The sequence below is a fragment of the Euprymna scolopes genome, chromosome 41 (assembly GCF_053919585.1).
Source record: "Euprymna scolopes isolate OS-2025 chromosome 41, ASM5391958v1, whole genome shotgun sequence".
Taxonomy (NCBI): domain Eukaryota; kingdom Metazoa; phylum Mollusca; class Cephalopoda; order Sepiida; family Sepiolidae; genus Euprymna; species Euprymna scolopes.
The window spans coordinates 18,948,348-18,963,334 of record NC_136522.1 but is presented as its reverse complement, the minus strand read 5'-3'; the positions used below and the strand labels follow the sequence as shown (position 1 = coordinate 18,963,334).

At 29.1% G+C, this 14,987-nt stretch overlaps 1 protein-coding gene across 1 annotated transcript in view; it reads left to right on the top strand.

Annotated features, from left to right (window-relative positions):
• Positions 1-1,234: 1,234 nt before the first annotated feature.
• LOC145266380 (bromodomain adjacent to zinc finger domain protein 1A-like) overlaps positions 1,235-14,987 on the top strand; it is a 106,021-nt gene continuing 92,268 nt past the window's right edge. Inside the window, exon 1 of the mRNA XM_080122011.1 lies at positions 1,235-1,422. Within this exon, the coding sequence (XP_079978137.1) occupies positions 1,310-1,422 (113 nt within the window). The 5' untranslated portion in view covers positions 1,235-1,309. The remainder of the gene's footprint in view (positions 1,423-14,987) is intronic.

The window sequence follows — 14,987 nt, the reverse complement described above, 5'->3', positions numbered from 1 at the left end:
GTTTGTTTCGGACGAAAACAACTTTTCCCAAAATCAAAACAAATACACGTAAGGAAAAAAAAATCCACCCTAAAAAGAAGGTTTTAGACGAAAAACCAGGAATAAAGTCGAAGTCACGAGATGCGATTAGAGTTTGGCTCGCTTTTGGCGAACAAAGGAAGAAGCCATCGCCGACATATTTGTAAGCTTCGCTGCTATACTTGATGATTGAACAATAAACACTTCGTAAAAACGATAACAATACGCTTAAAAACGAGACAAACACCTTATCTATTGTATATAATGTTTTGCGGCACCTCAGAAACCACAAATAGACCATACGTTTCGTATCTAGTGAAATAGACACGATTCTATAGAAAAATCGAGAAAGTCTTAATTTGAATTCAAAGAAGCATATACCGGCTCTATATTCCGGTCCCTTGTACCGGTTGAATACTATCCGATACCATACTGCAGCTAAAAGGCCACAAGGGAGGTAACTTAGTCTAGCTCTCCTGTATAAAGAGGTGTGAAAGTGATCGACTTTTGGTGATTCATTTGCATAACTGTCAATCATCTTACAGATTAGCCAATCAGCGGCCTCGTAACGTTCGTGAAACTCCGCCCCTTTCGGCTCCACTCGGAATGGTAGATGACATGTGCAGGAAATGGAAATAAATCTACAAAATTCAAAATGAAACGAAAATCGTTTCAGATCCTCGTCGAAAGGTAGAATGATGCTTCGATTATCTGGATCGATATTGGTTGATCATCCCGGTGGAGGGGCTGAGCGATCAGAAGCTCTGAACGAAGCCCTCCCCTAAGATTTTGGCTCGAAAGAAAAAAAAACAGCATTGTGTAGATGACCTATACTTCTTCCTTGTAAAAACCGCGACGACATTAAAGCTTGGGAGTAGGATCACATTCAGGTCGACAGTTAAAACAAAATCGAAAAGGAGTTTTTTTGTTTCTTCGCAGAAAATCAATCTGCATTTCCGCTCGTTTACTTACCAAAACCTGCCGGACAGGAATATATAAACAAAAACAAAACTGACGGAAAGTTAACGACCGGAGAGTTAGTCGGCCTTTTCCGCTTTTTTTTTTTTTTTTTGTCTTTAAAAAGAATTTTTGTTTTTTTGAGGAAAAGTTGACTTCGTTTTTCCCTCCAAAAATCCATTTTTTTCTTTTTTTTTTTTTTAATTATTTATTAGAAGAAAAGGGGAAACGATATATATTTAAAAAAAAAAAAAAATAAATAAATAAATAAAACAATTTTTTTTTTTTTTTTTTTTGAATAATCTAAAAAAAAAAAAAAAATAAATAAATAAAAATGCCTCTTTTAAGACGGCAACCTTTTCAAAAACAAAAACCTCCTGCCGATTTGAATCCGAACGAAGAAGTTTTTCATTGTAAATTAACAAATGAAATATTCCGAGATTATGAGTAAGTTTTTGTCTTTCTTTTCTCTTTCAAAAAAAAAAAATAAAAAAAAAACTTGCATAAGTTTTTTTTTTTTTTTTTAAATCGTTAAATTAATTTGCAACCATAAATACTAAAAAATACACTTTTAAATTTCCGAAAATATACAAAAAAAAAAAAAAATTACATCTATTGATTTAAAAATCTAATATTGAACCATTATGAACCATTATTAGCAAGAAAAAAATCTTAAAATTATTTGTTGCAAAATAAATATTAGATTTAACTTTTTAATTTCATCCTTAACATTTTTTATCTTAAGCACTTTAAAAAAATTTTTAAATGTATCCACTTGTAAAACGGTAAACTAAAAAAAACTTCAAATAACTCTTTATTCATTGCAAATATTTTATTTAGAAATATAAAAAAAATTTAAGGTGTATATTTTAATTTAAGACTCTTTAATATACCAATTCATTTAAAATGTGTCGAATTAATTACAAAATCCTAGATTAAAGTTTTTGTTTTAATATTTTAATTTTCTTAATCCACTAAACTTTCCAATTTAAAAATTGGAAAAAATGTTGAATGGAATTTAATTAAGAAATAAGATTTTTTTTCTTTCATAATTTACTAGAAAATTTACAATTTTATCTATTTCTTATCGTGCTAATAATGATGATCCAATATTATGTTGACCCATATAGATTCTTTGTTATTCCTCTAAAAATTTTATTTATTAAAAAAAATAGACGTAAGCTTTTATTTAGAAGAAAAATAGTTTTCATATTTTATCGTGTTTATTATTTTATATTCATTTTTTTTTATGTAAAAGTTTAGAAATCCAAATATGAAATCGGGTAAAAAAGAAATCCACTCTTCTCTCTCGTATAGTCACAGAGGCTTTTTACATGCGTTTGCGTATGTTAAAAATGCCATTTAACCACTAAAGATATTTGTATTTTTGTTTTTTAATAATTAAAAAATGTTTGGAGTTTTCATTTTAAAAATAATAATTCTTTTTAATCACTTCTTTCCTTTCCTTTTCATAATTTTAGTTTCTAATCCAACGTGGGAGTCGCGGCTCCCCTCATGGCTTTTTGGATTTCTTCTTCCCTTTACAAGACTGAAACTGAAATCTTTATTCTCTTTCAGATCCGTTCGATCTGAAAATTTATACAACACTCTCCCAACATTTATTTTATTTGCCTATGTTTATATAAAATATCAAATTACTAAATAAAAAAATAGTTATTTTTAAGAAATTAAATAAAATAACAAATCCCAAATATTTAATTTTTATTGTTGGTTCAATGGCGGCCGATCGGGTTTTCTTTCTTTTTCATTTTTGTGCCATGAACAAAAATATTTTGACATAATTCAATAAAAAAGCAAACTTTTAACCAAAAACTTTTTCAGATTTTGTGAATTTTAAATAAATATTGTTTTTTTAATTGTAAATTTAATTTAAATCTTTAAAATTCTCATTTTTTTTTAATCCGTGATCTTTTTAACGTTTAATTAGAAACCCAGCAATTCGGATTTTTAAATGACAAAAATATTTTTGTTGAAGTGTTTTTTTTTTGTTGTTTTTGTTTTGATTTTACTTTTTTGTGAAATATTTTAAATCTTGAATCTACGCGTACTTGTCTAGTATTAAAATATAATTATATTTTGAAAAATATATTCTTCGTTGTATTTAAAATGTTTTTATAGATTTTATTTTAATTTATTATGTATGTCTAAAAACATCAATAGTAAAAGGAATCACATAAATCGAACCGCTTCCATATTTTTAGGTAATGAAAACTCTGGTTCGATCCTCCTTCACAGTTAACATTTTACCAGCATTTTAATTTAAATTCTGTTTTAATTATATATTTCTCTTAGTCTGGTTCCAGGACCGGTTATCGATCTGCAAGTGCGTTTGTTTGGGCCGTTGTGTTGTGATCTGCACCGATCAGACACTGTCCGGCGATAAATCATTTCAGATTTCTCTTAATTTTAATTAAAAGGGCTTTCCTCTTAACTTTTTTTATTTTTATTTTTTTTTTTGAGACCATGCATACATTTTGTATCAATGTCTGCGCGTGGAGTGCTTACTTGGCTTAATCAAAAAGATTAGATCGTTTTAGGAATCTGTAGTTGAGCAAGAGTTGCGCAATTACTAACCAGCATTTTTAAAGTCCATTAGTAAGAAAAAGTTCAGGACGACCGAAAACAGTATAAACAGAAAGCCCCCCCCCCTTCTTCTTTTTTTTTTTTTTTACCCAAACTAGTTGCACAACAAAGGCTATCTTAGATTCATAGCATGTGGGAGAAAAGATTAATGCGTTTACCAATGGGGAAGTGGCCCTTACAATTTGAATCCAGCACGCCGAGTCATATCTAATTAACATTGAGTACTGGAAGAAGGAGTGTAAGATTGATGTGTATAAATTTAAACTTTTGAATTTCATTCAACAGCTGTAAATTAAAAAAAAAAAAAAAAAAGTCCCTATTTAATCCCACCCCCACGAGGATTGAGTTAGACACAAGGTCGGGTTTTAATGTGGGAAATTCGCCCCCCCCCCCAAAAAAAATGGCACTGTAAATTGGAATAAAAAATGCCGCTTCTACACCACCATTGGGACGAGATTTTGTAGTCGATAAATCGAGTTAACAAAAAAAAAATGGTTTCAACTGATTTTTTTTTTTTTTTTTTTGTCAATTCTAATAAGTCACAATGGTAGCTTCCAAATTGTGCAGTCGAAATTATCTGAATATTACTGAATTAAAAAAAAAAAAAACTTTAATCATGGTAGCAGGTGAAAAATTGCCGCAATCTTGTTTAAATCGAAACGGAAAATTACCTCCTTTTTTTTTCTTTACTTTCCGGTGTCTTACGCTCGTTTTCATCAAATTCTATTTTTTGTTTTCTTTAAATAATTTTCTACTTGATCGATTTTCGTAATTTTTCGACATAATCATCTTAAAAATACGAGGAATACGTAGATACTCTTGTTTTCATGTGAAATTCAGTATTGTGATTTCCGAAGTTTCGTCCTAAGCACCCCAAAAATTATAAAATTAAAAATACCAATTGTGCTTTTTTTTTTTTTTTTTTAGATATTATTTTCAAGTTAAATTCAATTTTTACGGTCTCTGTTAGGTGAAAGTACAAAATAGTTACAAAACTCCTTGCCCTGTCCATAATGCTAGTATTTCAGCACGATCCGTATTCTGCGTCCAGTACCAAAATTAAAATTACCTCAGCTTAAAAGGATTTATCCTTCACTGATCTATGAAAGAACAGGTACTACACTTTATATTTATTTGCAGAAATAAATCAAATTACGTACAAGGCCACTTTTTTTCCTAGAGAAAGGGCAAACCATAGTATCAACTATTTTTTGCTATTGTGCCTGTGAAAATAATTCCGGTTAGAATTTTCTGTGGGAGAAAAAAATCCCCCTTCCCTTTTAAGAAAAATAACTTTTCCCTTGTTTTGATTATTATTATTATTATTATGTATTTATTTATTAACTTTTTGAACTTTTAATAACAGCTGAAGAAGCAAAAAGATTTCCTTTTGTAAATTTGGATGAGACATTATCTAGTCTGTCTCGGTCTGTCCATCCTTAACAAAAAATAACAAAAAAAAAAAAAAAAAAAAAAACGGATCGCATGTGGAAATGACTTTATTTACTGCTTCATTTTCCTTCAGTCGAAGTTCTCAGAACCCAAGGCACTCCTTTCTTAGGGGCTAACATTTGAACTCTAAATACATAGATATTAGAAAGTTCCATTAAAGTTCTTTATCTCTCAAAACATTGAGTTAGTAAAGAAGTAAGTCGAGAACAAAATTTTCCTCCTCAATTGACCATTTTTAATGTTATAGTATACTTTTCAGTGCTTGTGTACTTTTGCCACCGCGCTATATTTAAATAGTTTTTCAAGTTAAATTCAAGCTTCACGATACCTTTTTTTTATTATGTGGTAGCAGTTATAAAACACTCTCCCCATGTTAAGAATGGCTTTGAAAATAATAACGTTATCATTTCAGCGCGGTGGCAAAAAAAGTGCACAAGTATCTAATTTTTCTTTTTGATATTACTGGATTCCGGGAACAAGAATTTTCTGCCTAGTGGCGTAATATCACTTGCATAAGATGTCAGTCATCGTAAAAGCTAGTTTTGACTAAATTATACTGAGATTTTATTTGGGCAGCGAATACTATGCTAATTTGAACATTTAGTCAGGGTTTACTTTCAGAAGTATCCTCATGCCAGGTTGTCATGACGAACCCTTCCACAGAGACGCTCTACACATTCGAGAATAAATGTCTACTTCTCCTTTTCCAACAGGAACTTCAATGAATCTTAAATACATTTAATTAAAAGTCAAAAATTTTATTTATGTTCCTTGCTACTTTTCAAAAAAAAAAAATTCTCTTAATCTAAGGTTTAGTTCGGTCAGTTTGGTTCTGTTCAAATTCTTATAGAATCACCAAAAAACTGTCGAATTTTGAAGGGAATACAAACTAAACACGTGTCGGCCATTTCTCACTTTGGCTAAGATTAAAGTGTAGTATTTGTTCAACTACCCTTCGTCTTTTCTGTCCTTAGTCAGTGGAGGAAAATTCATTTCTAGATCAAGGCAATTTCTATTTTTGTCCCAATTTAGAGTGCCCCTTATTGGGGGCTGGATGTTCAGCTGGTTTTATCTTGCCCTCCTGGGGAAATTAAGTCAATAATAATATATATTATATCGTTTATGTGGGTGTAAAGTCGAGTATTATTAATATATGCGAAATCAAAAATTATTTTCATATTTCGAAACTTTAATGTTCCTGAAAACATTTTGGTACAATTTACGGTACTTTATTTTCATAAAATAAATAAATTCATTTTTTTATTACTGAAAACCATAACTTTAGTGAAGTATATATATTCGGTGTTTTTTTAATAGTATTTTGTCTATTTTATTATTTATAACACCTTTTCCCAAACTTACAATGTTAAAGAGAGAGTCGGGCGCCATTTTGACTTTTCCAATACATCGGTAAACACTTCATGTTTTTCGAGCTGAATAAACATGTTACATTGAATAAAAACACTAAAAATGTATCCAGTTTGGTAGAAAATTAACTTATTTTGCCTTTGATAAAATTTATTTGTTATATATATTTTTTTTTTTTTTTTTTTGACAACTTTTTCGAATCTATGTGTACAACTAATACAAACCCAAAATTTGTTAACTTTGACATCGGCATTCATTTTGTACGTAACTAGCGTTTTCTGACTGATCAGTGCAGTGCTTTCACCTAATAAACAAAAATAACGTAAAACTTGAATTTAACTTAAAAATCTGGTTACCTTTACTATTACTGTTTGCACTTCACTTCCGGTTCCCATATTAAGAGTTTTCTGTACTTATGCAGTATGCACTTATGTTACCATGCAAATGTAACATTATTTAGAAAGCCAAAGCCATTCTTAACATGGGATGGGAGTTTTGTAACTTCTGTATTTTCACTTAAACAATATTAAAAAAAACATATCGTAAAACTCAAATTAACTTCAAAATACAATTTTTTAAAAATAGCACAGTAACAGAAGTGCATCAGGAGTTTTTTCTAAATAATGATGTTATTATTTAGAAAAGCTCTTAACGTGAAGAGAGAAGACCTCCTTTACTTATTCTGTACTTGACAATTTAATGAACAAAAGATTCTAAAAAAACAAAAAAAACTGAGTTACTGGAAGGAAAGTGGAAACTGTAATTGTAAAGATATCACCGAAAATCATATCTTTAAAAAAAAAACAAAAAAACTAGCACTGTTCCTATTCTGCATAATTACCGCCAATTTTTACAGTATATAACTAAATGCAGGTTTTAAACAAATGAAAAAGATCCTTAAAAATGTAGGGTTAATAAAAATTAATCGTAATGGAAGCAATAATTATGAGATCCAGTCAGACCGAACATTTGGCAAAATCCCATTACTCCTCAAAAAAAAACCTCTTCATACGTGATTCATTTTAACAGCTAACTCTTAATTCTTAAAATATGATTCATACAACAATTTGAGATGAAGTTAGGGATTTTCTTTTTAATAAAAAAAAAAAAATCAATAAAAAAATTTCAGATTTGAACAAAACAATTTTATTAAAAGGGCTACAATTTCTTTATGTTCATTAATTAAAGTTTATTTTCTCAAATTTTGGCTATTTTTTAAATCGCATTTCCAAGTTAGTTTTTATGTTTTTTTTTATTCAATTGTAAGATTGAAGTACAGAATAGTTACAAAACACCCTCCCCTCCCCATGTTAAGAATGGCTTTTTAAATAACGTTATTTCAGCACGGATCAAACAGGAGGGAGGGGAGAAAAAAAATGTTACGAAAGGCAAAATAAGTTACTTTTCTACCTACCTGGATAATTTTTGTTTTAACATTTTAAAACGTAGGTATCTTCACTTTACTTCCGGTTGCCCTTCCTTATGTTAAGAATAACCTGGGGGGAGGGGGCTTCTTTTTACTTGTTTTGTACTTTTATCTAACAATTTTAAAAACAAGATACAGTAAAGCAAAAAAAAAATATATTTAAAACGAAGAAACAGCCGAAAATGAAATGGAAACAGTAACTTTATGCAAAATAAATATACAATAAATAAATGTTACCGAAGGCAAGTTAGTTACACATCTGGATGAGGTTTTTTTTTTTTTTGTTTTTAATGTATTTATTTTAATGCGTTTTTTACAAAAAAAAAAAAAAAACTTGCGGCGAATCCTGTTTTTACGGTTGTTGCAAAAATGGGACGGAAATTTAAATTTCGTTCCGTTTTAAATTCGGTACATTTTTACATTACATCCAACTTCTCCTTTACATTCGATATGCCAAATTATATATATATATATATATATATATATATATATATATATATATATATATAAAATGAAGTACGATTGTTGAATGTTATTCTTTCGGTTACTTTCGTTTTTTGGGGGCACAATAAAAAGATTAAAACGGAACGAATTTAAAATTTCCGTTCCATTTTTTACAACAACCGTAAAACAACATTCTCCAAGTTTTACCTTTTTTTTTTTTTTTTTCCAAGAAAAGAACCCGCGTGTTCCCTCTGTTCATTTAGAATGAAAAAAAAAAAAACCCAAAAACAATCGATGTGACAAGCAATAAGCATTGCACGAGGAGGACTCTTGATAATCGTTCAAAAATAGAAAATTTAACAAAATATTTATAGAAAAGCATTCAATAAACGTCAACCAAATTATAAGATTTTGGACATTTTTACAAAAACCAACATTATATTTCCAAACGATTGGTCGTTGACTCAACCACTAATCGTTTGGAAATATAATGTTGGTTTTTGGGTATTATTATACAAACACCGTGACAGCGTTAGGTTTAGGGTTAGGTTTAGGGTTAGGGGTTAGGGTTAGGGTTAATTCGCTGTCACGGTGTTTGTATAGTTTTACCGGTTTTTGTTAAAAATGTCAAATCTTATTAAGCCCACCGTATTGAAAGGTGCCCCTTTAAGATGGGGTTGTTTCTATATATATATATATCCTTGTGGTATCTATCCTGACTACACTTTATAGTTTATGTTGGTGTTCTAGGTCAGTGAAAGAAATCCTTCTAGACTGAGGCAATTTAAATGTTTAGCGGACCTGTACGAGAGTGCCCACCCCCTAAAAATACGTGTTTTGCACCTTAAGTTTTTCCGACGATTATCATAGATTATAGACTAAAATATTATTAGCAAAAACAACTTTGATAAAAAATAAATTGAATGACTTAAGAAGGGGGTTCACTTTCTCGTTATAACGTTCTACTTTATTGCTACCCGACTTACTGTCTGTTTCTTTATCGACGCGTCACGTGATTAGAACGTTATAACAAGAACGTGAACCCCTTTAGTCATTAAATTCTTTCTTTCATTTTTTAGTTAATGATACTGAACTCTGTCATCTTTGATAATCGTTATAAAAAAGGTAAAAAAAAAAAAAACGCATTTTTAGGGGGTGGGCACTCTCGCACAGGTCCGCCAAATGTTTGTTCCAATCCAGGGGTCTCCTTTTTTGCTTGCTGGATTTTCCCCATATTTATTAAAACGAATTTTGTGTCTAGCTACCCCCGTTGGGAAGAAGGTAAATCAGTACAATAATGTGCACCCCTTTTTATTAAAAAAAAAAAAAAATACCCGCCATCAGAAATATTAACCTGTAAAAAAAAAAAAAATGTCAGAAAGGATACATACATCGCAAGTTGGAAATGAATAGATTTTTACTATATTTACTGAACTCCTTTAAAAAAAAATAATTTTTATTGCTCTCTAAACTGATTTCTGATATCTTGTATTCTGGTTTGTTTGTCATAAACTTTAAGAAAACAATTTTCGAAAGCGTTCCTGTCATATCAAAGGTTACTTTATATAACAGAGCCCCCTCCCCGATCACTTTTACGTCAGCATAAATTCTGTAGTAAGTGGATCTTGTTGAATGACCCCCCCCCCCTCATTTCATTCATTTATTCACCTGTTCATTCATTCATTCATTTATCCATTCCTTCATTCCTTCATTCGTTCGTTCATTGATTCATTATTTATGGTGTTATAAAAATGTGACTCTTCCTTTAAAAGAAACAAATCTTTGAAATACAAATAAATAACCAATGCCTGACATTTTTGTTACGTAATAATGGGTTAAAATGGTAGACGGTTTGACTGCAAGTGATTTTGAAGTCTTTAAACTGTCGATCAGAAAATTGTCTTGAAGTGTAAACTAAAAGCAACAAAAAAAAGTTGATTTTTGTTTTTAGAAACAAAAATCAACTTTTTTTTGTTGCTGTATTTTTTTTTTATTAATAAAGAGCATTTCTTTTACATGAAATTGATAAATGTAATTTTAATTTACTATAAAGAAAACGTGCTTGTTCGAAAACATTTATAAAATGAAAATCTGACAATATGTAAAAGATTCTTTTCTTCACAAATTACCTCAAAAACACGTTCTTTAACGATTATATAATCTATCGTTCTGTATAGAAAAAACTCAGATTTTTTTTCCCCCTTTTTAATTTAACGTAAAATGAGCACCCACTTTGTGACCAACATTTGGGAGGAGGGCTTTCTTTCTACCCTCGGAAAATCCTTTAAAATTTCAGGAAACAATTAGTTTCCAAGATATGTAGAAATGTACCCACTTTATGGCTACCTTTTTTTTAATGGTGGTGGTGGTGGGGGGGGGCTTCCGGTTTGTTTTTAGTTCTTTATTTTTTTTGGGGGGGGGGGTTATTCAATAAAGAACTTGAATAGTTTTTTAACAACCACTTTTGCAGTTTAATTAACCTTTTTTCGTAAGTAACGCGCCGATATTAATCGAGCAGAAGAACGGTTTAATATTTCACAAAAATTCTGTTTACATTTGGTGGGAGGCGGTGGAGAGGCGGAGGGTGTTGTGGCCGCTCATTTTACGTTAGAAAAGTGATCCCCCATTTTTTGAAAACTAACATTTCTTCATATCTTTGAAACTACTCGTTTGCCGTTTTCAGCGCCCTTATAAAAAAAATGGTCATTTGAAAGGAATTTTCGAGGGTGGAATAATTCTTCATATTTATTTTTTTTTTTTACTAGAATTTGGAAATTTTACATTTTTTTTGACGATGTTTAGTCACATTTTTTTACTTTAAATGTAGTGTACATCACATCGTGTCAAGTGGGAACAAATAAAATTCTCAGTCGAATTGATAATCGCTCAAAGATAGAAAATTAAATAGAATACTGTAGACCAGACCACTGAGCGATTATCGATGCTCGAATGAGGCCACCATTTTATTTTTCGTTTTAAGTCTACATGTTTTACACTACCTTTTATTTTAAACTAAAAAAAAAAACACTTTAAAATAAGTTAAAACAGGAAACTAATCCGGGTATGTAGAAGAGTAACTTAGCTTGCTTTTGGTAACATTTATGTCATGTTTACTTTTTTGTTTGACTATTCTGGAGAATTATCAATAAATAAAAATATTTAGATTAAAAAGAATTGTAGCTTTATAACAAGTTTGGTTTAAGTAATACCGTAAATAATATATTTAATTTTCAAAATTCTATTTAAAGGGGGAGGGGGAGTGAAAGTGAAGACTCCCGAGACCCACCAGCATCCCGCAAACGTAAAATAAGGATATGCAATCCGTCGGATATTAAAAATTATCGTCCTAATAATTGTAAATATCTATTTTTATAAAGTTAGGTACGTGTCAAATTGATTTCTCAAAATAAATAAACCTACCTTTTTTTTTTTTTTTTCAAGCATAGGAAATTTGAGTCAACTTTTCCAGCACATGGACAGGAAAAAGAAAAACTTGAGACTGTAAAAAGTTGTAATTTTAGATTAAATAATCGAAATTAAAAAGAAAAATTCATTTATTTTGTTAAATATTGAATTCAAAGATTTAATTTTAATCAAAAAATTTATTTTTTTTTTTTTTTTATAATTCCCTTTAAAAAGTACGGGAGCTTAGTAGGTGACATAATGAATTTCGTCCGTTTTGAAAGTTGGATTTTTCTATTTCTTTCTCTTTTCCTTTCCGTCTTTTCTCGTTTCCCCCCCCCCCAACTTGTATGTAATTAAAAGACGAAAGGTTTTTTCTTTTTTGAGATAGCAAGGTAGCAATAATAAAGAACTTGAGTTTTCTAGTTAACGCTCCCTTTGTTTACAAAGGCTTTTGGCGGAAGTGTCGGCTGCAAAATGAAAATGATTTTTTTTTTTTTTAAATAAGCAAAACAGTTTTAAATTCATTTTGCAGCTGATAGCTCCACGGAAAGTCTTTTAAAGCGTTAACTTGAAAGACAGAAAATGTTACGATCAACGTAAAATGTTTCACTTTTGTAGCTCAAGCTCAGCCCGTCGTGCATCCATAGTTTGAACCCCCCCCCCCCCCCAAAAAAAAAAAACTCAATTTATCCAATGACTAGCCATACCGATACGGCGTTGCCCCTGGGGTGGGGGGTTCTTCATACTTTCATTTTTTATTTTACTGTTTTTTTTTTGTTTTTTTTTTAATAAGTTTGGAAATTTAATTATTTATAGTATTGTTTTTAGTATTATTTAAAGAATTGTAACCGAACCGAATTGTTAAAACTATAATTTTTGCTAAAGTATTTTATTTATAAAATTAAATATAAAACTTTCAAAATTTTAAAGATAAATCTTTTAATTCCTGTGGATTTCAAATTCTGAATTTTCTAAGAATTTTAAAGTCCGTTAAAATAAATTTGTATTCAACAGTTTAAGGGTCGCAAAGTATTTTTTTTTTTTTTTTTTCGCAAGGCAGTCACCATTTTTCGAGGCCCGAAAGACACTCGAGGATAAGGATCAATGAGTATGCGGTGGTCATTAGTGGTGGAAATTGGGTAGAATTTGATTATTTAAAAAGGCAGCTCAACACGAACTTGTGTTTACGTTGAACTTCAAGACGACCGTGTTGTAGCAGTGTCAGAAATCGTCGGTAAAAATTCGTGGTAAACACTGGAATATTTATTAGACTTACTGTCTTTCGAAGTTTATAACTTCTTGAAAAATGTAATTCAAACCCTAATTTTTTTTTAATTAAAGGAGCAAAGACCAAAATTAAAAAAAAAAATAACAGGTTTAATAGCAAATTATGCAATGTTTTTTTTAAAATCGGGTTTAAAAAAAGATTTAAAGGAAATCAAGGAAATTTTACTTCCTTAGATTATAAAACAATATATATATAAATTCCAAAAAATCACTTACCTATAAAACTACTATTCGATGAGTAGTTTAATTGTTCATTGTTAAGAATTTATCCATATTTATACTTATATTCCATGTCTTTTTTAAATAAAATACTTCTTTAAACAAGGATTTAAAAAAAACGCAAACTCACTTTTTTTTTTTTTTTTTAAACTGTTCAAATAAAGGGAGGCAAGTCTGATTTTATTCGCCTTTATATTCCGGTGCCTTCAAGGAACATAATTTGTCTTAACGCGTGCTGTAAACCAAAATGAGTATTTTGATCCTCCATAGCTAAAAACTGAACACATTCACTTATCTATTTTTACCGTTAAATAGAAAAAAACCAGTTGACCGATATTTTTTTTTTTTTTTTTTTATTCTCTTAATGAAATACATGAGTTTTTGATTGATATATTTTGATATTTCTTTATTGACTGAATTTTTTTTAATAACTAAAAAAGAAAACATTGAATGAAATAGAAAAAAATTGTCGTAAGCGTCCCATATTTACTTGACATTCTAAGCATAACATAAGCTTCCACTTAAAAAAAAAACACATTGATTTAAAAAAAAAAAAAAGGTTTTACACTTTGAACTTTACTGGTAAATTTCCAAAAACACTTTTTTTCTTTTTTTTTTTTCTTTTTTTTTCTTTTTTTTTTCTTTTTTTTTTAATTAGAATATTTTATTCAATCTTTTATCTTCAATTTGTGATCATATAAAACTTTGGTACATAAATTAATTAAAATTTTAATAGACATTTCAAAATGAGAGGTGAATTTAAAAAAAAAACAATAAAAAAACGTTTGTCTAAAATATTATATTTAGTTTATTAGAAAGAGCATAAAATTTCACATTGACCCTGAAAATATCGTAAAAATTGAACCAATAGAAAAATTTTAATAGATTTTTAAAGTTTAAAAATTAAAAAATATTTAACTCGTAAAATTCAATTGATTTCATTACGTAAAAAAAATGGTTGCATGAAGGCGCGCCGGCACTTTGTAAACAGTTTTTTTTTAAAATAATATTTCTATTATTTTTTAAACAACTTTAATAGTTTATTTTGGAAGTATATTCCATAAAGAAAATAAACAACCCACTTTTAAAAGAAATTACGAGTTTTTTTTTTTTTTAAATTTTATTCGCAGTTATTCCCCCAAAATTCTGATACACCCAACCGTGTTGTAGTTAGTTGGAAAGTAGTTACACAGGCGAGCAGTTCTAGGAAAGTAGGTACGGGCAAAAAAATTATTCGAATTTCAAGTCCGAATAATCAACTTTAAAAAATCTCTGGAAAAATAATTTATCAGCTTTCTGAATTTCAACATTAATTAATAAATTAAAATCTTTAGATACTGAATTTTAAAAAAAAAATGTACAAAATTTTTAACTAAAAATTGCACAAACAAAAACAAGCAAAAAAAAAAAAGAAGCGATTTACATTTATAAAGAAACTCTCGCTCAAATATAAACAAATTCCGATGATTTTTATAAAAGTATGGATCACAGGAAGTATAATTTCATTTGATTTAATTTTGTAATAAAACGGGAAATGCTTATTTAATTAGAATATTTTTGTGAATGTGCACAAATAAGAATTTTATTTTTCTCTAAAGTTTCATATTTAACTTGGGATAAATTTGGAAAATAATTGGATAGTTTTTTTTTTTTTTTTTTTTTTTTTTTTTTTTTTTTTTGATTATTTTTTTTTAGATAGTTATTTTTTTTTTTTTAAGCATAAACAAGAATACTTAATTATCATGTCGAAAATGATATATCCACAAATTACGAACATTTACCGTAGAAAATTATTTATAATTAAAAG